Genomic DNA, 24519 nt, shown 5'->3' on the forward strand with positions numbered 1-24519 from the left:
AACCACCAGGATACAGTGTGTACCTCATGGAACAAGGTGAAAATGTATGGAAACACCTCTGCAGTGCAGAGTTCTGTGGCTCCACTGGTGCCATACCTCAGGTTCAACGCTGTCATCCCATCTCTTCTGGGTTTAAGACCCAGCAGCCCAGCTTGGAGGTGGGAGAAGCACAAGTGAACCAAATATTCCCTCTCCTTGGTTAATACAGAGTAAAACCCATCCAAATGTGGCTGCCCCATCTTTGGCAGTGTCCCAGGCCAGGTTGGATGGGGTTTGGAGCAATCTGGGATAATGGAAGGTGTCCCTGCCCATGGGAGGGGGTTGGAACTAGTTTAAAGCCCCTTGAAAACCAATTCATTCCACGTTTTTTCTGATTTTTGTGGTTCTTAGACAGCTGGATGTAACCCCAGCATGACCCTGGTCATACACCTAGATTTGGAGAGATTTTTCTAACCCCGGGCCCCTGCAGCCCACAGAGACCTGCTCACACAGATCAGTGCTACAAAACTGAAGAGAACTCAGGAAAGGGCTTTGTGAGGCACTTGTCTGCCTCATCCTCCATCTGCAGTGCCTTTGGTGGTGACCCTAGAGCTTCTGGTGCATGTTATCTGGCCCACTGCAGGTACCATGTGATAATTGGATAGCTCAGAATGGAAATGAGCCAAATTGCAGCCCAGGTGAGACAGTTTCAGCTCCTGTGCTCCCAGGAGTTAGTGCACATCAAGCAAGACAGGATGGGTGCATCTGGTGCCTTAAGATTCGTCTCTCGTGTATTTCACATTCTGTGGTGCCCAGGGAGCAGCTCTGAGCTCACAGTCAGTGTCACTCAGCTCTAGACAAAACAAATCCTTTTCCTGATGAAGACCAAGCACAACTTTCCAGCCCAAAAGCACAAACAAGGGTGGGCTGAAGAGGGAAAACAAGAAAGATGGGACCTCACAACCTGAAGTTATAATTGCACAATTAAACCCAATGTACAAATGGACTAAAACTTATAAAAGTGTGAGACCTCTGACTGTTTGTCCATTTTGTGACCATTTTGGCCTCACCTTGGGCACAGCCCTGCTCAGGCTCTGTCCTGCCCAAGGTGTATTTAAGGGCCTTTCAATAAATACCTACTTTAGCTCTGTCCAGTCTCTGTTTCAGGGCAGCCTTCCCAAGGCATCACATCCATCCTGCCTCAGCTTTCCATGCTCATTCCCACCTGAAGGATGAGGAGAGAACCTGGAAATGGAAACTCACCCGTGACCAAAAGCCATTTTGGAGCTGGTTCCTGTGCTCAGTACCATGGATCCAGCTGAAGGCTCTGTCCATTTGGAGACAACCAGCTGCTGTGTGTCAGTAAATCCCTCAGGGAAGGGCACATCTGAAGCAGAAGGCACAGCATCGAGCTGATGGTGACAGAGGCTGAGATGCCACCCCTTGGAGGACAGCAGAGGCTGAAGTCACATCCCTGGGGTCCATGCACTTGGGCAGGGCGGGAGCTCTCAAACCCATCTGGACATTTTTCTTGTCCATGTGCTTCAGCCTGCAGGACTCTGAAGGTTTCCACCCAAAGTCCTGCTCCATGAGAGGAACAATCCACAGGGACTTGTCCCTAGCAAAGCAAGGAGAGAGTGCAGCAGGGAATGCCCAAAAGCAGGGTGAGGGAGGCAAAAGGAACAACCACCTTTATTTCCAGAGGCAGGGGAGATGAAAAGGGTAGGAAATAGGCAAGGAAAACCCAAGGGCTGGCTTCCTCTTCACGTTTTCCTCCTCACCTGCTGGAGCAGTGGAATGTGGGCAGCCAAATCCCTCCAGCCTGGTGCATCCAAACTGGGGAGCCAAAAGCCATGGGCACTGAACCAGCCCAGGATGATCCCACCCAGGTGTCACCCACCCCAGAGAGGCTCCACGCTGCCCTCATTTAGAGCAGCTCCCCTCCAGCCTTCCTCATCCACACCGCAAAAAAAGCCGCTTGGCACAGTTTGGGATCAAGTGTACATTTTTATTTTTTAATGGAACATAGACTCCTTTAGAAAAAGAAACATTCAGCTGGATGATAACACCCATAGAAAAAACACCAATCTTGTGTTCTCTTTTTTTTTTTTTTTTTTTTTTTAATTTGGCATTTGTTATCTGCATTTATATTAAAGCAAAGTGCATCTTTCTTACTTTTTTCTCGTTTATACACATTGCACAATACATAAATAATGATGCTTATAAAACGTCTTTATATTTACAAGTAATAATATATTTATATATAACATAAAATACATTTTTTTCTTTAATAAATCTCAGGGTTTTTTAAGGAGTCTTTTCTTTTGTGTGGGTGTTTTTCCAAAGCACTACAATGCTAAAGTTCCAAGAAGAATGCTCTCTTGTTCAATTAAACCTTTATATTTAGAAAAATAGCTTATGTTAAGGTCTAAACATGCTCATTGAGCTAAGAACAGTGTAAAAGTATCATACTCGTGTATGAATTCAAGAAGAAATGAAAGCACAACTGCATTTCCAGATAAGATGGTACCTGGATAACCTGATCTAAGCAGGTTACTACACACCGACTGTTGTGAACACTTTTTCTCTTGTTTTCCCCACTTGTTTTTTTCTTTAGTTTTGTTTCCAAATTTATTTTTTTTTCCTTTTTTTTTTTAAGGTTTTACAATTCTGTCACTCTGCATCTCAGCTCAAATGATCAAGCACGGGCCATAAACCCGGAGTCCCTCCGCTGTTGTTTCCTCCCCTTACACCAATCCACGATCATTAAAAAACATAGAAAAAAAGCAGTGGAACAATGAACACAGTGACAAGACATGAACCCAGCCAACAAGAGAAAACACAAAAGGTCGGCAAAAGACCTGTCTGGGAAGGTTTTTTTGCACCATCCTTCGGCGGCAACGGGGGGTCAGCACTGCTGGGGAAGGGGGTCTCGGTGTCGCCGTCACGGGGAAGGTGGTGCATACAAAAATACAGTCATCTCCTTGTGTTGTCCAAGAGAAAGGAGCTGTAACATAGAGCTAGTGGCTTTCAAATCCGTCGATCCCCATTGGATAATCCTTTTTGAGAGGCGTGAAGTAATTAATTATCTCATGTGATCTATCCCCACTGCACACCCTTCTCTCGCCCTTCTGAGAGTTATTGGTCATTCACACTTTTAAAAAATAGATATATATATTTATCAAAATACCCCAAAGGCAAAAAACGACAACAACAACAACAACAAAAAACCCAACGAACAAACGAACAAAACAAAACAAAAAAAAAATCTTTCATAAGCTATTTCTCAAAACGAAGAAGGGCGAACGAAACGAAAACGGAACCGAAAAAAACAACAAAAACAACAACACCAAAAAAAAAAAAAAAAAAAAAAAAAAAAAAAAAAATTAAAAAAAAAAAAGTCTGCATGAAAAGCAAGCACTCAGAAGGAAGTAATAGCAGCAAAGGAGTATAGACGTCATGAGTTCACTCTGTCTCGAGTCACCGGTTGTTGAAAATAACCTCCAACCAGCAGGGGCAGCTGCTGATGAACTGTCTGGTGTAGCACTGGCCCCAGCCCTTCACAAAGCTGATCTGCACGGTAAATCCTGTCCATGGCTGCTGCGTGAACTCGTGGTCGTTGGGTCTCTGCAAGGTGTACGCCTTCTCGTAGTCAAAGGCCTTGATGGAAAACCCTGGGAACACTTTGTGAACCAGCAACGTCCTGGAGTCGGGGTTGTCCAGTGTGGCCGACTTGATGAAGATGGGGTAACTGCTGCGGTTGTACACCCACACGCCGTCCACTTCCTTGGTGAGCTGGATGCCGTAGCCGATCTTGCTGCGCACCTTCTGCACCAGTTGGCTTTTGTTGTCCGAGTTGAGCTGTCCGAGGCAGAAACCATTCCCCTGAGGTAGATCATAGAAGATATCCAGGGAGGGCTCTTGGACAGAGTACAGCCGACCCACGCGCGTCTTCTCTTCCCAGTATGCCACCACACACCAGTGTGACCTATCCCCTGGCTCCTGAAGAACTTGAGAATCTGGAGAAAAACAGGAGAAAAAAAAAAATTTTTGAGAAATTCAGCATTGAATTCAGCCTTAAATTTAGCATTAGTAAGTTCATGATAGGAACCTTGCCCACCCACGTCTTCACGATCCACCCCACGCATCATCAACGTCCACAGCGCATCCCCAATTTCCAAAAAAACTATTTCCAGGTTTGGGGTGCTCCTGTCGCTTCGGTGTTGTCGCTGTTGTTCCAGTGACCAGTTCTAGCTGGATTTACAATTCCTGAATGGCAGAGTCAACGACACAGCCACCTTCACCCAAACCAACACCAGCAGAGGTGAGATGCTTGTGCCACCAAACACCCAAATCCCCTGATTTTCTCCTGCTGAATGATGGATTTATTTCCATAAATGACAATCTGCCGTGCCAGACACTGAAAAAAATGAGGTGCTGCTAAGAAAATCATATTGAAAACCACCCTTCAGGACCAGAGGGGACAAGAATTTGACTGCTGTGGTTCATGGGGCTTTTCCCTGCCTGCAGGGCTTGGGAGATGGACATTATGGGGACATGTGATGCCACCCTAAGCTACAGCAAGCACCAAAAGATTATGGGAACCAAAAAAATCCCACACATGTTAATAAAAACGGCGTAAAAACTTGCAAAAAAAAAAAAAAGTATAAATCCATTTGCACAGCCCCTTCTCCGAACTCCTTTTCCCATAGCTACCCCCTGCAGCATGGCCATGATGGAGGAGGAGGGAAAAAAAACACGTGAGAAAGCCTTTTCCTGGTGGAGGATCCCGAGCAGCCTGGCTCTGCTCGGCGGGTAATTCCTTCCAGCCTCAGTAGGCATGTTAAGACCTGGGAACTATTCATCTCCATAATAGTATTAAAAAAAAAAAAAAAAAAAAATCAAGCTGGGAATGCAAGTTAGAGAGTGCTACCAAAATAATCCCCTAAACTATGAGAGGAACTACTGGAGCTGGGATGGTGGGTGACCCAGGAACCAACAGCTCTTCCTGCAGCCCCCATCAATCCCTCCCTCCCAGGGCAACATGCTGGCTCTGCCTATTTTTTTTTTTCTATTAATAAGCCCATTTTCCCAGTTTTCCTCCCATCTCGTTCAAGCCCTGCGCTGTGCTTTTAAGAGAGAAGAAGAAAAAAAAAAAAAAAGAAAAGAAAAAAAAGCCCAGCCGCACACTTTTAATTTCCTCATTTCTATGCCAGCAAGGAAAATATTTCTCCAGTTGCTGGAGGCAGCTACTAAAAATGGGACTGACTGTGTATGTCTCAAAATAGGGACCCTCGTTCCCAGGTTAAACCAGGGATGGGGGTTCTGGTCATGCTGGCGTGGTCCTTGGGACAGCATCTGTCGGGGTGCACCCCAGTTTGTCCTTCCACTCCCTTTTTTTTGGTGCCTCACAAGACTTTGCTGTGGGTAACATTATGAAACCTGGGACTGAGGAGGGGCAGGGAGGGCAGTTTGGGTTATTTCCTCCCCTCTAACCCAGATGGGGGCTCCTCCACGCAAAAGTGCATCCAGAAGGGCAAGAAAAACCCCCGGGATGGAGTTTCCACTACCTGCCTGGGAGAGAGAAGAATTTGGGAGGGATGCTTCTCTATCTAGGAGAAGGATGCTCCTCAGTCAAAAGGAGGATCTCTGTTGACCACCCGCTACTTCTCTCCTCACTGTCAGCCTGCCAGTGATGTTTCAGAGCCTTTTGGGTTTTGTTTTACAGCAGCTAAGGGAATTTTGGAGCCATTGGACCCCTGCTGAAATTCCTGTAGGTTTTTATTGATTCGAACATAAATTAAAGCATCAGTTTCAGGAGGTGGCAGGAGGGGAAAAAAGGACTTTTTCACCTGGTTTTTGTTCTTGCATCAGTGAAGACCACATAACAACTAGTTCACTGCTGCTTACAGAGAGCTATTTAATTGATAGAGCATTTAAGGAAAAAAAAAAAACCCAAACCTACCAATAATAATAAAAAGAAGAAAAAATAGAAAACCGTCTGGCCATGAATGAACAGACCTTTATGGAGGGCTGGAAGTTCATGAATGAATCCCACTAGGTTTCTGAATGACATGGGGTGACCAGACCTCAAGGACAAATCTTAGGTAATCCGGGATGTTTTGAGGATTTTTTTAAGGAGCTGATGCCAGCACACAGTATAAATATGCCAGAGCCTCTTCCGTTAGCCGGCTTCGGCTGTTGACTGCATGTCTAGTCAAAAATCCACCAGAATATAAGGGCTGAGCTCGGATAAACAGGCTCAGGCCTCCCTGCCAGCCACCACCAAAGCTGCTTTTTGCAGTTTTTGGGACCCTGGGGGAGCTCCCTTATTCCCACCCGCCTCCCTGCCTCTGGCATGAGCCAGGAAAAGGGCTGGGAAAAGCCAGTGGCATCACTCCGACAGGAGAGGAGGTGGCAGGAGAGAAGGAAAAAGTGACTCAAGAGATGCTTCCTACAGTGACAGACTTTCTTTTTTTTTCTTTTTTTTTTTTTTTTCTTTTTCCTCCCCAGAAGGCTTTTTTTGGTGACAAAACCCTCGCGGATCCGCGCCAGTGGAGCCAACAGAAGTGCCACACGCTGAAAAAAAACACCCTGCTGGCTTCACCCCGTGCAACCTGGGGTCATGGCAGGCACCCACCATCCAGCTCCCATCTCCAAACTCACACAAAAACCCAGGAAAAAAAATTCACAGCCACATCCTCCTCAACACATCCTCGTGTGCAACAGCCCATAGACGGCTGCAAACCCTTTGGGATCCCTGTTTTGAGTTAAAAAGCATCATTTTTACGAGCTCCTCGGTGCAAACACATCCCTCTCTAAATGCCTGGAAAACTCCCAGCAAACTGAGGAGCGTTCCCATACCCCGGCAAACAATGATAATGTTTAATGCCATAAACATCTGGGCTATTATTTGGTTATTAAGGATCCCTCCATTTGCTGCTATCACTGGGTTATTAGGATTTTCCATGGTTTCCATTACAGCCCTCCTCAGGGCTCCAGCAGGCTCCCCCCCGGCGCGTTGTGCAAGCTCATTGTGAAAAAATAATAGTATAGAAGTAACCGAAAATAAAGTGGGTTTGCCTTCAGGAACTCAGGGAATTAGTTGTATTGATCACTCATGGTCAATACATGATTTCTCACAGAGGGAGAGAAATCAAGGCAACGCCCCAAACCCCCTGGGACGACGCTTTTGGTAATTTTGGTGCAGATTGGTTCATCACTAGTGATGCCACAGCACAACCACATTACACCACATCCAGTTCCCACTGGAAAGCTCTCTCTCTTTTTTCTTTTTTTTTTCACATATTTTTAACACCTTCCTGGATTTTGCCAATGCATCCACTATTCTCCATAAAAGCATCATCCCAGCTGAGACTCAACACACCAATTAACACAACAGGCAATGAGGTCAACTTGCCTTGACCTCCAAAAACATCAAGTCCTGCCTGAAATCCTGAAGTCAGGATTTCTCCACACTGAGCCCAAATTGCTGTCTGTGGGCTCAGGGCATGATCCTGCTCCTGCTGGAAGTGCTTCATCCATGCAGAAATCCAGGAGGATGGGATACCAAAGCAACAAACCACCACCTCCCCAAAAAAACCAATTGACAGCTGCAGAAACAAACTTGGGTATAGAACATTGACAACACAGAAACACCAAAATTTATCAAGTCCCACACTTGGTTCTTCAAAGCTATGGCAGAAGGACTCACATCTCCCCCCACTTGGAAGTGGCAGGAAATCTCTGGTGCAGCTTTTCTCCCTGTCACATGGTAAATTTTAAGTTGATGAAGGCATGTTATCTGTAATTTTTCTTCCCAAGCTCCAGCAGTTTATTAGGAGTTTGGAAAGGAAAAGAAAAATCTCTTTTTTTAATTCACAGAAAGCCAAAGCATTTTAGCAAAACTGAATTTAAATAATAATAATAATAATCTAAAACAACACAGCTCCTGTCCTGGGGTTGTTTTAGGTCTCTGTTGTCCTTCAGATGTCAGCCTTGTCCCAGTGCCAGGTTCATGAATGTAAAGGGGAGCTAGGCTGGAGATCTGTTGGTTTTGTTCAGTTTTTTTTTTTTTTTTAGTGAAAGGTTTTCCTGCAGTCAACCAACCTTGAAAGGAAAGAGCAGGTTTAGCACACACTGAGCTATCTGACCCACCAGGAGTGCTCCCAGCTGACCACGTCAAGGGCTGTCAAAACTATTACCAGTAGCTGTGACAACAACTCAAAGTTCAAAATGGGAATGAAATGGCCTTACTGATGAGGATTTTAAATGCCTGTAATGGGACCTTTCGTCAGTGGCATCAGGCTTAGAGACAAACTAAAATATACAAATGCAGAAGTGTTCCAAACAATGTGTGTACATGTTTTGTTATATATGTACATACAGATTTATTTTTCCAAAAAGCAGTTTGGGTTCTGAGCATCTTCTCATGCTCTTCCTAAGGTTCTCCTCCTTTCCTCTGCCTCATTCTTGGGCCAGAATTTCGCATTAAACCTCAATTCTGGCACAACACTCACCATGGCAGCACTTTGCTGTGAACTGCTAACGAAAGTCTCCTCATGTTCAAAGATGGTTTGGGTTTGAAGGGACCTTAAAGATCATCTAGCTCCACCCTCTTCCATGGGACACCTTCCACTGTCCCAGGTTGTTCCAAGCCCTGTCCTGGGACACTGCCAGGGATCCAGGGGCAGCCACAGCTGCTCTGGGCACCCTGTGCCAGGGCCTCCCCACCCTCACAGCCACCAATTCCTTCCCCAGATCCCAGCTGGCGCTGCCCTCTGGCCCTGGGAAGCCATTCCCTGTGTCCTGTCCCTGCAGGCCTTGTCCCCAGCCCCTCTGCAGCTCTCCTGGAGCCCCTTGAGGCCCTGGCAGGGGCTGGGAGCTCTCCCTGGAGCTTCTCTTGTGCAGCTGAAGAGCCCCAGGTGTCCCAGGCTGGCTCCAGAGCAGAGGGGCTCCAGCCCTGGCAGCATCTCCGTGGCCTCCTCTGGACTGGCTGCAGCAGCTCCACGTCCTTGTGCTGTTGGGAGACTCAAACACCTGGATAGAATCCTGCCTGGCTTTCCAGGGGACAGCTTTCTGCTGGAAAACCAGTGCCGGGGGCACTGCCGAGGAGCAGATGAACACATTACAGCCCTTCCTCCCTGATCCACCAGCACACACGGAGGGCATTTGTGCTCAGGAAAAAAAAAAAAAAAAAATTGTCTGGACTGGTGTCAGCACAACGTGTCTGTCTGGGGCCAGGGCTGAGACCAAGCTCAGCACGTCTCACGCCCGATAATCTCCCTTGGCTGACCTCAGGTGGCATCTGTGTGTCCGGGACAGTGCCCTGACCCTTATCTTCTCTTGGAGATACTAAGGATGGAGAGGTTTTTATGAGGTTTTAAATGCTCTCCTAAAGGGTCCTCAGGACTTCTCCAGTTGCAGTTTTGCCTCCCCCACCCCGTGTTATTGGCAAATGGTCATTTTGTGGGATATCAGGAAAAATATCCCCCTGGCCCCTTACTTGAGAAAAAAAGGCATTACATCAAGGTGAGGGGAACACAGAGCACTCATCTGAGTGTGCTCATCAAAACAAAGAAAAAAGGGCACCCAAAAGGGTAAATCCCACTTCCTTTTTAGTCTCTCAGGTGACTTACAGGGTGGAAGAACAGAATAACACATAAAAAACACCAACCCAAAACCAACCCAACTGATAAACAAACAAAACAAAGAGAAATACCTAAAAGCCAGATTTCCAGGTACATTCAGCAAAAGAAAAGGAAAAAAAAAAAAAAAAAAAAAAAAAAAAAAAAGCCTGAATTAAAGAATAAATCCACATTAAAGGATATATCCCGCTGCAGAAAAAAAGAGGCTTTGTGCCTTTAACAAAGTTTGTGGGCAGCCTGGAGACTCCACCCATAGTCTTGCCCCAAACCTTTTCCATCTCAGCAGCACACAAGGGCTGGACAGCTTCACCTCCACCAGGAGCCCCTGCTTTTGATGGCTGAGGCCATTCCTAAAAGCCTAATTTCAAACACGCTCCTGTCGTTTTGCAGAAGAAATAAACCCCTCACCTTCTGCAGGGATGGCACCACCCTGGAGGGTCCCTCAGGACAAGAGCCCCCAGGAGCTGAGACATCAGCACCTGCTTAGGGAGGCTCTAATCTGTGGATTATTGACATGCTAGACCATAACATCTCTTTAGGAGCCATTACAGCCCATCGTGTCAGTAGGTGCTTATGCAGCCCTTAATCCGTGGATTGACAGGCTAGACCATAAATTTGTGTCTATGTCTAATTAGACAGCTCTTATTACTCAGCATATACGGTAGTCGTGCAGGCTAAAGAGCCTTAAGATTACTTTTTTTTTTTTTTTAATTTATTAGCAAGTTGTCCAATCAATCACTCGAATGGCTCCTTGTTCCTTGCAAAATCAGTCAACCTTGCACGAAAATAAATGTGAAGTTTCGCCACAAGATTTCAATTTGCTGATGTTTACTAAGATTGAGTCTGATGAGGTCAAGCAGGATAAAATATGGCAGAAGCCATCAGGGGATGGAGTCTCATATTTCCCCATTTTTCTTGGGCTTTGGTTCAGGTTTGTATTAACGGTGACCTGAGAGTTTGGGAGGGCTCTGCTCAGTCCCCAGGTGACCCAACCAAAAACTGCCATCACCTTCCCCACAGCTGGGAATCTCCCTTGTGAAATCAGGACAGAAGAGAGGTCAGGTGAGACGGTGGGTAGAGGTGATTCACACCTGAGGACATCCCCTCAAGATTCCCACCCCAGCTTGGTGGAGCCCTGAGTCAGCCTCCCCTCAACCTGGGACCCAGCCCTGACCTTCTCCAGGGTGAATTCAGCAAGAACACAAAAATGGGAGAGAAAGAAAAAAAAAAAAAAAAAAAAAAAAAAGAAGGAAGAAAGAAATAGTGAAGGAAAAAGAGAAAAGAGAGAAAAGAGAGAAAAGAGAGAAAAGAGAGAAAAGAGAGAAAAGAGACAAGAGAGACAAGAGAGAAAAGAGAGAAAAGAGAGAAAAACGAGAAAAGAGAAAAAAGAGAAAAAAGAGAAAAAAGAGAAAAAAGAGAAAAAAGAGAAAAAAGAGAAAAAAAAGAAAAAAAATAAAAAAGAGAAAGAGGGAAAAGAGGGAAAAAAGGGAAAAGAGGGAAAAGAGGGAAAAGAGGGAAGCCCTGCAAGCATGTTGTTGCAGACCTACAGAGACTCAAGAGCAAACATCACTATGGCAGATGCCAGCAGTGGTACAGATGCTGGACTGAGAGTAATGTCCAAAAATATTAAAAAACATACCAAAAAATACAGGGTGATCCACGTCCCCTGCGTTTACAGGACGGCAGAGAAAGAACCTGAGTGAAACTGCTGAGTTCATGGAGTCCACCAAACCAGAAATTTGATTCATAAACATCCTATTAGTCACTGCTACTGTCTAATTACGGTGATTAATCAATTACCACGGCTAAAAAAAAAACGACTCTAGAAGAGAAGAACCCTTTTTCTTGTGACCATTCTCTTTAAAAGCCAGGCAAGGCTGGAGCTACAAGGTGGTGGGGCGGGGGGGTGGGGAAAATATGCAGGCACACACCAAAAATGCCTGTCTGCCTGTCTCCAGTGGTTAGAGGAGCCAGCTGACTCCAGTTTCCTCCGTACCAGGCTTCAGGCCTCATCAGCCATGCAAATTATAGAGTACCGTGCTGTCTGAAGGCCGAATTTCGACTCAGCTCAGAGAAAAGCCTTAGAGGAAGGGTGGGGATGAAGAAGCCAGCCAAATCCATTCATAATATTTACAGTAAATGGGCCTCTTTGCTGTTGTTTAGTATACAGTCAGCCTAATTATTTTTGAAGTTTTAATTTAAAGAACCTTCTTTATCTGCCTCTCCTCCTGCACCCCTCAAAGGTGTGGGAAAACTTTTCCCTTGTTTCGAAAAAGCAGTAGGACGGGAATCCCTTCCCCAAGCTCCAACTCGAGTTGGGTGGGACAAAGGGATGCTGCAAGAGGTGAGACCCTTCCAGAGCAGCCCTGCCAAAATCCGTAAGGTTTTTAAGACTCCCTGGGCTTCCAAAGAGTCACAAGGGTGTGCAGATCCATGTGGAAACCCCCCTGAAATCCTGCTTTTGCTGCGTGTTGCTGCTGTGTGCTGGAGGGGAGGTGGTGCAGGTGCTCCACTGCCCTGTGCCACTCTCCAACCTTCTCCCCTTCCTTGAGGCAACCCGAAACGATCTGACTTTTGTAACAAATCAGCCAAGAGGCTTGTCTGGAAAACACAGCCCTCCTGGGATGCTGCCCTGGGAGCCCCAGGTGACTCAGGGCTGGTACCAGCTCCCAGAGAGAGCAGCCACCTCCATGCTCCAGCCTCAGCAGCTACCAGGACACACCTCTTCCCCACCCAAACCCAACCCAGATCTCAACCAGAAACCTTCTGAGAAAGAGAAACCAGCACACAAAGGGATCCTGACTTACTGAGATGCAAATCAGACGTCAGGGTGAGCCTGCCAAGAATCCCTCTCCCTGCCCGGGCTGTGCTGGAGGCTCCTGTGGCAGCATCCTGCCCATCACCTTTTCTGGGATAAATCATGCCACAGACGCTGAAGCCACCAGAGGCCACTGGGCCATGGGGTCACAGCCCCCCCTGAGCACAGCCACCCAGCTGGGCTTTAGGGGACGACCTTAAAAAGCTTCTTTTCCAAAATAAAAGCTATCTGAAAAATAAAGCTTCACTGTTTCAAGTCAGGGAAGGTCCTGCAGAGACCCCGGGGAGAGGGCAGGGATGCAGCCCCCAGGAAAGCCACAGCTCTCCACTGACAACATGTAGCCATGTGAGTTACACCTTAAAAACCTTGTTAAGGCCTTAATAAAAACCCAAGCAGCGCAGTCTAGAATTTCCAAATGGATACTCAATACACAGATGTGTGTTAGGATTTTTTTTCCCCCCCTCAACTGCACACATACACAACTCAGCATCACTGCTGTTCTTATTCCACTACTGAAAAAAAACCCAAAACAACACAATTCTCCTCTCCCTGCAGCACACTGACCCAGAATTCTCTCCTAAAGGCTGAAAGCAGACGCAAATATACACATTTCTCCCCACACACACGAAAAACCAAAAAAAATAATAATAAAAAACCCCCAAAAAACACCACCAAAACAAAAAAAAACCCCACTTCCCTCAGCAACTTTTCCCAGAGCAGCATCTCCCTCGCAGGGATGTAAACCCATGGAAAAAGCAGAGTAGGAACAAAAGTTCTTTTCACGTTCGTCGTGCCCCGCTCCGTAACAATTATGAAAACTGTTTAGCTGGGCTGGCATTTGGAGCATTTACTGCATTCCTGCCAATAAATTCCAGTCCCGGATCCGATGGAAAAGGCTCCCTCCCTCCTCTTTCCCCTCCCCTCCCTTGCCTTCATTCCTCCTGGCTTTCTTTACAACCTAATACCCTGTCGACGCGGGGCCAGGGCCTACTTAGGGGGAAAAAAAAACACCCAGCGCCAGACTGGAGACAGCAGGCAGACTGAAAAAGTTAATCATTACTTCTGTCTGCCTTCATAATCTAATCACGCCTATTCCTAAGAGCGGGCGGCGGAGCACACCGTACACGGGATATATCCATGATATATCCATCCCTGGGGTCACCACCCAGGAGTGGACAGATGGACACACGGACAGCCCCCAGCCCGGGGAGGGGGCAATTAAGGGATGGACAGACAGCATGGATGGTGTAAAGAAGGAATTCACAAGCCTGGCCATGCACACACACATACACACACACACCCCTCCCCTCGCCTCTCACTTTGCTCTGGATTAATAACACGTAGCAATTATGGAGAATATTATATTCATTAAGTAATTAACCCTCCCGGCGCTCCGGCGGAGCTGGCACCCCCTCCCAGCAGACAGAGGCCAGCAGAGGATTGCCCCGGGCTATGAAACGGGGCAGGTTGGCAGCACACGGGTTAAACAAAAAAAAGCACCAAAACTCCTCGTGGGTCACCTCACCCTGCTTCTGGTGGCAACAGCAGAGCCACATCCTGAGCAGGGACATGCCATGCCCAGGGTCATCACCAACAGCCACCAGCATCCTCCCATGGGGACAAAACTCAGGGGGTTTGGGCTGTCACCAGCATCCTCCCATGGGCACAAAACTCAGGGGGTTTGGGCTGTCAACAACATCCTCCCATGGGGACAAAACTCAGGGGGTTTGGGGTGTCACCAGCATCCTCCCATAGGGACAAAACTCAGGGGGTTTGAGGTGTCACCAGCATCTTCCCATGGGGACAAAACTCAGGGGGTTTGAGGTGTCACCAGCATCTTCCCATGGGGACAAAACTCAGGGGGTTTGGGCTGTCACCAGCATCCTCCCATGGGGACAAAACTCAGGGGGTTTGGGTTGTCACCAGCCTCTTCCCATGGGGACAAAACTCAGGGGGTTTGGGCTGTCACCAACAGCCACCAGCATCCTCCCATGGGGACAAAACTCAGGGGGTTTGGGGTGTCACCAGCATCCTCCCATGGGGACAAAACTCAGGGGGTTTGGGCTGTCACCAACATCCTCCCATGGGGACAAAACTCAGGGGGTTTGGGCTGTCACCAGCATCCTTCCATGGGGACAAAACTCAGGGGGTTTGGGCTGTCAACAACATCCTCCCATGGGGACAAAACTCAGGGGGTTTGGGCTGTCACCAGCATCCTTCCATGGGGACAAAACTCAGGGGGTTTGGGCTGTCACCAACATCCTCCCATGGGGACAAAACTCAGGGGGTTTGGGGTGTCACCAGCATCCATCCATGAGGACAAAACTCAGGGGGTTTGGGCTGTCACCAACATCCTCCCATGGGGACAAAACTCAGGGGGTTTGGGCTGTCACCAACATCCTCCCATGGGGACAAAACTCAGGGGGTTTGGGCTGTCAACAACATCCTCCCATAGGGACAAAACTCAGGGGGTTTGGGCTGTCACCAACATCCTCCCATGGGGACAAAACTCAGGGGGTTTGGGCTGTCACCAGCATCCATCCATGAGGACAAAACTCAGGGGGTTTGGGCTGTCACCAACATCCTCCCATGGGGACAAAACTCAGGGGGTTTGGGCTGTCACCAACATCCTCCCATGGGGACAAAACTCAGGGGGTTTGAGGTGTCACCAGCATCTTCCCATGGGGACAAAACTCAGGGGGTTTGGGGTGTCACCAGCATCCATCCATGAGGACAAAACTCAGGGGGTTTGGGGTGTCACCAGCATCCTCCCATAGGGACAAAACTCAGGGGGTTTGGGGTGTCACCAGCATCCATCCATGAGGACAAAACTCAGGGGGTTTGGGCTGTCACCAACATCCTCCCATAGGGACAAAACTCAGGGGGTTTGGGGTGTCACCAACAGCCACCAGCATTCTCCCATGGGGACAAAGCCCATGGAAACTGGGCATCACTGGAATGCAGCAGGATCCTCCCAGAGGGCTGAAACCCAAGGGATTTGGGCAACACTAAAACCCAGGAGCATCCTCACACAGGGATAAAGCCAGGGAACCTGAGGCTTGGCAAGCCCAGCACCACACCAGCCTCTCCAGAAAATAACTGCAGTGCAACTCTCAGGTGAGCCAAGGCTTCATGCTCTTGACACCCAGGATACATTTTCCATGCTTGGCTGTGACAAAGAACAGTAAAACTACAGGCCCCTGCTTATGATTTATGGGTTTGTTCCTTATCGTGAGCTAAAAAGTCTCAGACTGGCTTCCAAAGAAAATGAATTCATCAGTTCAAATGCAGTGATGTAACTTCAGGCTCCCAGCTCCTTTTCCAAATAAAACTCCTGTTACTTGATTCCTGCTCGAAGAATGATTTTATGGAGTTATTGACTCTGTCCTCCCCGCCTGGGAAGGTGCTGCCAGAGCCCAGCCACAGGGTCACTGACAGCTGTCCCATGTGGGAGGGCAGGACCTCATCCCGTGGCTTAGTTTTTTGGCTATTTTGCCAGTTTTCCTGCTTTTCTACTCAAAACCTCACCTTGCACTCCGATGTGCAAACAGACACTCAGCTCCTCTGGTATTATTTCGCATCACCCACCATGGAGAGGGCTCCTCCCCAGCACTGAAGCCTGGTTATTTTTTTATCACCTATGAATTTGGCCTGTAGCTTTCCATCACCAAAAATCGCTCGATCCACAGCCAACCTCACCACTTGGAAAGTGGCAGATGTCTGAATTTCCACCACCTTCCTGGCAGCCGAGTTTCTCCACCACAAAGTCACCTCTTATTGATGAAGTTCTGGTTTCTACCAACAAAATCTCTTTAACCTGTGTGAGTGTTACACAGAATTCCATAAAAATATGGAACACGTTCAATACACAATGAATATATTGAATGTGTTCAACCTATATATCTGCAGAATGTATAAAATGTGTGTTGACTATATCTCACATAATTATATATATAATATATTGAATAAATGATCTGCATACATATTTAACCTGTGCATAGAGACTGAATAGATTTTGCTCAATATTTAACTATCTACAGTCTTTTTGATTACATACATCTCTAAGATACATGTTTGCAACTAGGGTTAAGAGCTCGAGCAGCACTGAATTATTCCTTTAAGGGCAAAATTTGCCTTTCCACATACTCAGGGAGCCAGGACTTCGCCCTAAAGCTGGCTCACCAAACCCCAGCACCCCAACAGGGATCCCACTGAGGGAGGGAGAGGAAGGACCATGGAGCCAGGAACAGGGGATTATCACCAAGAGCATCACCAGGACCTCCTGCAACCAGCCCATGGTGCTTTGGCACAGCCAGCACAGCCTAAAAAGGGAAGCTGAAGCCAGTAGGTTTTTTCTGTAGTGAGGTTAAAAGGGTAGAGAAGGGCTGAGCCAGCTCTTACAGGGTGGTTTTTTTTATTTTTTTTGGTTTTCTTTTTTTTTTTTTTTTTTTTTTTTTTTTTTTTTTTTTCCCCTTGCAAGTTAAAACCAAGATAATGACACTGGGTGGGGACCAATTTGAAGGGCTGAGCAGCCAAACCAAAATTAGTCTCCCGGCCAAGAGCTTCCTAGGCCTCACAGTTTGGGGAAGGAAGCTGAGAAAAAGCATGAAAATAATAATAATAAAAAAAAAAATTCCTCGGGAAGCTGGACCGTCGCGCTCAAGCAAAGGTGACCCTGCTAGTCAAATATTTTTCAACATAACAAAAATAAAATCAAGTACTGGAGCAGCCTCCCTTGGAAAAGCAGGGCCTATGAGATGGTGTTTTTTCCTCCTTTTTTCTCCTTTTCTTTCTTTTCCCTCCCCTGGCACTTTCTTTCCTTTCACTAATAACTATGTTTTCTTGCATTTTTTTTTTTCTTGGCTCTTTCCTCATAAAAGACTGATGTAATTTCCTGTCTTGTCCCAATGTTTCCTGTTAATTAACAGGGTGAAAGTTATCATCACGCGTTTAAATGGTAACCCAAAAGAAGGGAGGGGGGAAAAAAGAAAAGGAGGGAAAATAAAAAAAAGAAAAGAAAAAAAGGAATGCGAGTTTGCTGGCTGTTAGCAAACACCACATCACATCCCCAGCAGCACAAAACACCCTGGAAAAAGCTTTTTGGAACTGATGGCTTGAGCCCGTGGCAAAGACCCCCTGAAGGTCTGTGCACAGGTGATCCAAGCCCCCACCCTCCCCTGGATGGGGATGGAAAATCCCTGCAATGTCTGCCCAGAAAAATCTCTTTTCTTGCAATAAGGAAAATAAAAGAAGAAGGGGAAACAATGAGATGGAAGACAGGAAGAGGAAGGAAAACAAGCAGAAGAAAAAGAAGAAAAAAGTAAAGAAGGAAAATAGAAAAAGGAAGAAAAGAAGGAGGAGGAAAAGGAAGGAGGAGGAAAAGGAAGAAGGAAAAGGAAGGAGGAGGAAAAGGAAGGAGGAGGAGGAAAAGAAGAAAAAGCAGAGGAAGGAAAACGGGGAAAAAAGATGGGGGGAAAAAGATGGGGGGAAAAAGAGGGGGGAAAAAGAGGGGGGAAAAAGAGGGGGGAAAAAGAGGGGGGAAAAAGAGGGGGGAAAAAGAGGGGGGAAAAAGAGGGGGGAAAAAGAGGGGGGGGAAAAGAGGGGGGGGAAAGAAGGGGGGGGAAAAGAAGGGGGGAAAGAAAATGGAAGGGAAAAAAAGCCAAAATAATAAAAATAATAATAATAATAAAAAAAAGAGAGAAATAAAACAAAGCCAAATAACCTGTAGAGAAAGAGGCAGCCAGCAACACCCAAGACATTGCATTCACTAAGAGAATTTTAAGAATACCCAAAAAAAAAAAAAATAGGAAAAAAAAAAGAAAAAAAAACCCAGGGGCTAATCCAAAGACAGCAGGCGGAAATCCTGCGAGCCGCCGAGCTCCTTCCCCTGCCCACCCCGTGCAGGATCAGGATCAGGCTCCTCCGTGCCCTCTGTTCCTCAACAGCAGCCGTGACGCAGCCGGTCCCCCGGCGGCACCGCGGCCGCGCCGGCGGCGGCCGAAAACAAAGCGATTTAGGCAAAAAGCGAGGGTGGCTGGAGCACAGAGACTGTGTGCCTCAGCGGTTAATAATATCCCAGCGCTGAAAATAAACCGGGAAGGAAGCTCCTTTGTGACAGTAGGCAGGCGGCCAGGCTGCAGCAGTGGGTCATTCATGCCGGCGGGGGGACGGCGGAGGGGGCTGGCACCCACCCACCGCCCAGCCTGTCACCCTGCTGGGGCACACCTAGGGCTGGGGACAGGGTCCCGACGCACAATTTCATCCTAGACACCCTAAAACACTGCTGCACCCCGCGGGGAGGTTGGTGGTGTTGGCCACCGTGGCTGGAAACTGGCATCGCCCCCATGCCCGTGGCAGGGAAATGCATGTGGCTAATGTTACTGGTTCCTTTAGTGTAAGTGATACCCACTGGCAGACAGTGGGGATGGAAACGATGCAGCCCACATCCCTGCCAGCCCGGGGCTGCTCCTCTACGAGTGTTTTTGTCCCGTCGAAGTCTTAAATGTCCCCAGTGATCAAGTTGCCGGCGCTGGTTGGGACAGCTACTGCCAGCAGAGCATGGCTCAAACTGATACCCAACCTCCAAAATTCACCTTCCTAGCCTCATTCTGCCCCAAAAAGCGCCAGGTTGTGGGATTAAAATGCAGGTGACCCCCACCGTGGTCCTCCGTCGCTGTTCCCATCACCATCCCCGCTTTGATGGACTTGCTGGTTCTGGGTTCTTCCGCATTTTGTCATCAGCTGTTCCAAAGGCACCGTTTGGATGGGGAAATCTGCTGTCATCTGGAAAAGTGTGTTTAATGAAGCTGTACAGGTATGGATTGAAGCTATCTAATGGGGGCAGCACCTCTGCTATCACTTCTTTTTTTAAAAACACATCATAGGAGAGTATCTAGGAAAGGCTCAAGAGGCTCTAGAGCACTTAAAAGTAATTATTAAATGGATCGTATTTGCTTTGGAAGGATTTTAATCGGCGAAACGTTGGGAGACGGGAGGAGGATCCCGGCTGCGTCCCAGGAGGGTCCCCACAGGGTGAAAACCCCCTTTAAAAAAAAAAAAAAAAAAGGGAAAAAAAAATAGAAAAAAAAAAAAAACCACCTGGGGCTTGAAGGAACCAGAGAGGGTGGCCAAGCCAAGAGCCCGGGGTCGGTGCCAAGCACCAGCTCCCTCCTCCCAGTCGGCCACGGTCAGATGATGTGCGAGGCGAGCCGGGAGGCTCCTAGTCTGGCAGGCAGCCTGCTCTGCTCCAGAGGCTCCAGTGCTGTCATCCTGGCATTAACCCCTGATAACCTTGTCCTTTCCAGGACTGGACTGTGGTTTTTTAGGCAAGCAAGGATCAGGGTGGTGGTTGGGGGGGTCACCCTGGGAAGGAAAGGGTGCAGCGCCCCGCGACGCTCAAAGCAAATTAAAAAAAAAAAAAAAAAATTAAAACGACGTAAGCTCAAAAATAAACCAAAAATAAGTGACTTAAAGAAGAAAAAAAAAAATTCCCAAGCAATTGTTTATCCCTGGGACAAATATACAATCCTAGTTCCACAGGAAGATGTCTCAATTTCAGATTATAATAGGATGCCAATTTGTAAATAAAGGCATTTCACAGGAGGTTATAAACTCCGTAGGGGAGGGAGGTGGAAGTAGGGGGAACGGGAAAACACAGGCAGGGCTCTGGAGGAGAAACAGCACAGGATCCTGTTTACATGGGCGAGGGGAGAGCGATGGGAAGCCGCTTTGGGGGGCAAATATCTCCGGATTTGGACAAGGTGCTCCTTCCCCGCCGAGCAGATACCAGCGGGGATCAGAGGCATAGTGAAACATTCCCGGCCTGTCCGCAATTTTGGAATGAAATGTCAATCAGCCAAGAGGTCCCTTAGACCAGACAAGGTCCCACAGCACAGAGAGCCAGAGCAGGGAACGATGCCAAAGCTCTTCCAGCCTGGGGAAGTCTATTCCCTGCATTTTTGGTGCGGAGCTGGGAGGGAGAAACTGAGTCCGTGCCTGCTACAGGAGAGCCTTGTTGGCTTCCCAGCTTCAAGGCTTGGAGAACCTTGAGCCAGCACCCACCAAGCATCATCACTCAACCCTTGGAGACCCTGAGATGCTTCCAGAGTTCGGGAAAATCAGCGGAATTGGGCCAAAATCTGGATAACCTCTCAGGTTTGGTATTTCAGGAACAACCTCCATGAAAAAGCAGTAGATGTGGCGAGGACACAAGCCAGCTCAACTTGCTCTCCCTCTCCGGGGACAAGCTCTGGACTGCTTGAGAGCTTTGCTTTGCCAGCAGATCCAGCACTAATCACCTGTCCTGCTGGAGAGGCACCTTCTTACCCACCACGGACACCACAACCTTCCACCAGCCAAGAGCCACCAGCCCAACACCACACATGGGTCAGGACAGAGATGTCCAGGGCTGGTGGATCACATTCCATGGAGACCAAACACCACCGGCTCGCTTCTACCCTCGGAGCACAGCTTCTCCTCATGCAGGAATTTGGCTGCCACCAGTCTGAGGCCACCAAACCACGGGCCAGCCACCTCATGGCTCTGCTTGTTTGAAAGGAGTCACAACCAAACACATCTGCTGAGAACAAGTCAGCTCGAAATACAGGAAAACCACCCTCTGCCTCCTATTTACGGGAATTATTTTTATCTCCAACGGGATATTTTTTGCTCTTTAACCACACTGAGGACAGAAAGGATCTGGCTAGTAATACCTGAGAGCACAGCCCTGTCAGTAGAGGAAAAACGTGAGCAAGGAGTCCTGACCTACCCACAGGCTGACCACCGTCAAAAATAAAGATGATATAAGAAAATAAATAAAGCCAAGAACACAGAAGCAAGAGCCAGCGCCTTGGGGGAAGGAAGGGGTACATCAGGCAGAGGATGGGATGTCTGGGAAGACAGAGCAGAGGTGGGATGAGAAGAAGACACCAGCACGGTGTGAAGAATTACCCAGGAATTGCATTCCTGGGTCACGGAGGAGAACAGAAAGAAGAAGGAGGGAGGGAAAAGAGCAGCTCAGAGCAGTTATGGCGAGGGGGAAACACTCCCCGTACATCCCCCGGCCGCTCCCCCCGCCACACATCCTCCAGAGCCTCTGGTATCCATCAACACAACTGCCTGCAGCCCCGGAGAGAGACAGACCCCAGCAGTGGCTGCTCTGAGGCTCCTCCTCATCAAAGGAGTGCTGCAGGGACGCTCACTTTCAGCCCCTTCAGTGCTCCCCTTGCCACCATCCTCTCGCCCGCTCCGTGCACTCCCCTGACGGAGTGGCTGTGAACCCAGGCTGGCCTCATTCCCAAACGCCGAGTGCTGAGAGTGATCTTGCTTGCCAAATCTTGCTCTTTAAGACAGCAGAGCAGGTCTTCTGACCCTGCTGCTACACCAGCATCCACCACACGTCACTAATGACCAAAAGCTGCAGAGCTGCAGGACACCACCACACACCTGTGATGGTCTTTTTCCTCACACACCCACTCCAGCTTTCAAATTACCAAAATAACTAATTGTTTTTTTGTTTTTTTTTTTTTTTTTACCCTTTTCTTAAACCATGCTTTCATCGAGGAGCTGCAAATCCAACACACACAGGTCTGGAGGGGACTAGGGATTCTGGGATTCTCCACCCAGTATCACCCATCCCTACCTGCCCAAACACAGATAATACCAAGCCAAAGCGTTGGCCATGTCCCCTGCCAGTATCTCATTAAAGCCCTCTTCAAACACACTCCTCTGCTAACTAAAATATGCAGGAGGGGGGGTCGGAGAAAAAAAAAAAAGGAGAAAGTGAGCTTTGGAGGATTGCTCCGAAGTGCGTTTATTTTCCTTTCTTGACTGGGTCTCTCCAGTTGGGAATTTTCAGCGCTGCACTTCTGCGCGCGGAAGGGAGATGCCAGTAAATCAGAGCAAATTCAAAACAAATGCTCTTTCATGTGGAGGCATTCAGGGCTTGGGTAGCTAACCATATCCCTTCAAGAGTCAACTCTCCTATCAGCTCCTCATTAAACTAAATGGCTACAATTACATTTGGGGAGGAAAAAAAGAGCGGTTAATGATCGTAAAAAGGTTCTGTTTCCAGGCTTGGGGAGGGGGGGGAACCTTTGATAAGGGAGTCCAAAAAAAAAAAAAAAAAAAAAAATTTCAAATCCAGTGAAATAATAACAATAGAATAAAGCGAGTTAAAAAATGTACTTTCAGGTGGAAATGTGCTTTCATTTGGGGAAGAAGCTCAATTAAGGAGCTAGGGGTCCCCTTCCCGCGGCCCTTTGGGAGGCACCAGGAACGAGCCATGTTATTTCCTGCAGCCCAAGCCCCCACCTCCTGCCTTCCCTTCGGGAGCTGGGCTGCCAGACGAGATGTTATCAATAGGCTGAACCTTACAGAAAGCCCCCTTTTAAAAGCGAGTACTTCCTCTGCTTATTTCATGTGGTATCCTGTAGAACTGAACTCTCTCCTCCCCTCTGCAACGGGTGTATTTCAGGAGGAAAAAGGAAAAAAAAAAAAAAAAAAAAGGAAAAAAAAGGAAAAAAACATCTAACAACATCCTTATTGTGTTGTTTTGCTTCTTGTCTTTTTTCTTTCTACAGTCCCTTTTTTTTTTTTTTAATTCCCTGAAGCTATAAGCTCCAATGGTAAAAAAAAAAAATTAAAAAAACGCAAATCTTTCTGCCTTAAGAAAAAAAAAAACCGAAACAGCAACAAGTTTTCCTGTTCCCTCTCCCCCTTCGTTTGATTAATTCTCATTAGGGCCTTTGAACAAACAATATGCTCCCCTCTCAAATAACAGACAGGGTATATATTACACCCAAAGAAAAACAAACAAGGCTCACTTAAAGACATCACATCCACACCAAACACAATTCCTGGAGAGAGGCAGGGGCAGATCCGAGCGCGCGTGCGGCGGCGGACGACCTAATTCCCAATTCCAAGTTTCAGGGTGATGAATAAATCATAAATCAAGGAGACGTCCCCACAAAGGCAAGCACCTTCAAACATCAGCCTGTAGCTGCAGGTACATGGTTTCAGACACTTTAATCCTGGTAGAGACACTGAGGTGGCCGGTCTGGGGTGGGAGATGAGGTGCCGGAGACATCACACCTTGGAAATGGCTTTGGGAGTTGGACTAAATGACCTTCAAAGGCCCTTCCCAAACCAAACCACTCTATGTCTCCATGCAAACTCCAAGAGGGGTGGAGAAACTACACCCTACAAGCCTCCATCCTGCAACAGCAACTGGAGGCTGAAGGAGATGGCAAACAGGAAAACAATGGAAATCACTGAATATTTCAGGAAGGGATACAAAAGCACATCGTCAACTCTCTCTGCAACATCCTCTATTAAAAATCAGGCCACCTTTCCTCCCCAGGCACCACGAGCCTTGTGCATCAGATGGGGGATGCTGGTGACCCCAACAGCAGCACAACCTGAGCAGGGCTCTCATCCCAGAGACAAGAGATGCCCTCACCACCAAGCCAAGGATTTGACACCAAATCCTTCTTTAAGGTACAACTGCACCTGCTCCCATAATCCACACACCAGAATGAACGGCCAGCCAACATTGCTCAGCCTTCCCCTGCCTCAGTCCTTTTGCCTCTTCCTGCCTTAGCCCAAAAATGAATGGAGCATAAGGCTGGGAATTCAAAAGAAATACAGACATTCAGGGATGGAGAACCTTGTCTGGGATTTCAACACATCCTCTGCACGAGAAGCACACAGCTGCCACTAAAACAAAACCCAACTCCCCTTCCGAGCACACCCTTCCCAGTGATGTGCATTCCCAAAACTCCCCCAGCACCACTTCACCTTTTGGACCCTCAGCCAAACACAACCCACAGCAAAGATCAAGGGCAACAAGAGATGTCTTACCTGAGAGCCCCCCAGGGGCTAGACAATTAGTTCCCCCTGTTTCAGTGGAGGAAGGCACAGAGTCTGGACAATCTGCTGGAGCAGAGGAAAAGGAGAAAAAAAAAAAAAAAGAAATTAAAAAAAAAAAAAGTCAGTATATAGGTGGTTCTTTTCAGGCTCCCAGCATCGCCCCAAGCAGAGCACACATTCCAAAGGGCTTAGCAGGAAGCGATTACT

General features: G+C 47.7%; 1 protein-coding gene across 2 annotated transcripts in view; it reads right to left on the reverse strand.

Moving 5' to 3' along the window:
- Nucleotides 1-1966: 1966 nt before the first annotated feature.
- Nucleotides 1967-24519, reverse strand: part of SMAD7 (SMAD family member 7) — a 29515-nt gene continuing 6962 nt past the window's right edge. Inside the window, exons 3-4 of one of the 2 annotated variants that reach the window (XM_066339439.1) lie at nucleotides 24304-24375; nucleotides 1967-3998 (exon numbers count right to left, since the gene is read on the reverse strand). In XM_066339439.1, coding sequence (XP_066195536.1) covers nucleotides 3460-3998; nucleotides 24304-24375 — 611 coding nt within the window. In that variant the 3' untranslated portion in view covers nucleotides 1967-3459. Of the gene's footprint in view, nucleotides 3999-24303; nucleotides 24379-24519 lie in introns of both variants that reach the window. The other variant, XM_066339438.1, reaches the window with a different exon arrangement.

The sequence above is a fragment of the Sylvia atricapilla genome, chromosome Z (genome assembly GCF_009819655.1).
Source record: "Sylvia atricapilla isolate bSylAtr1 chromosome Z, bSylAtr1.pri, whole genome shotgun sequence".
Lineage (NCBI taxonomy): Eukaryota > Metazoa > Chordata > Aves > Passeriformes > Sylviidae > Sylvia > Sylvia atricapilla.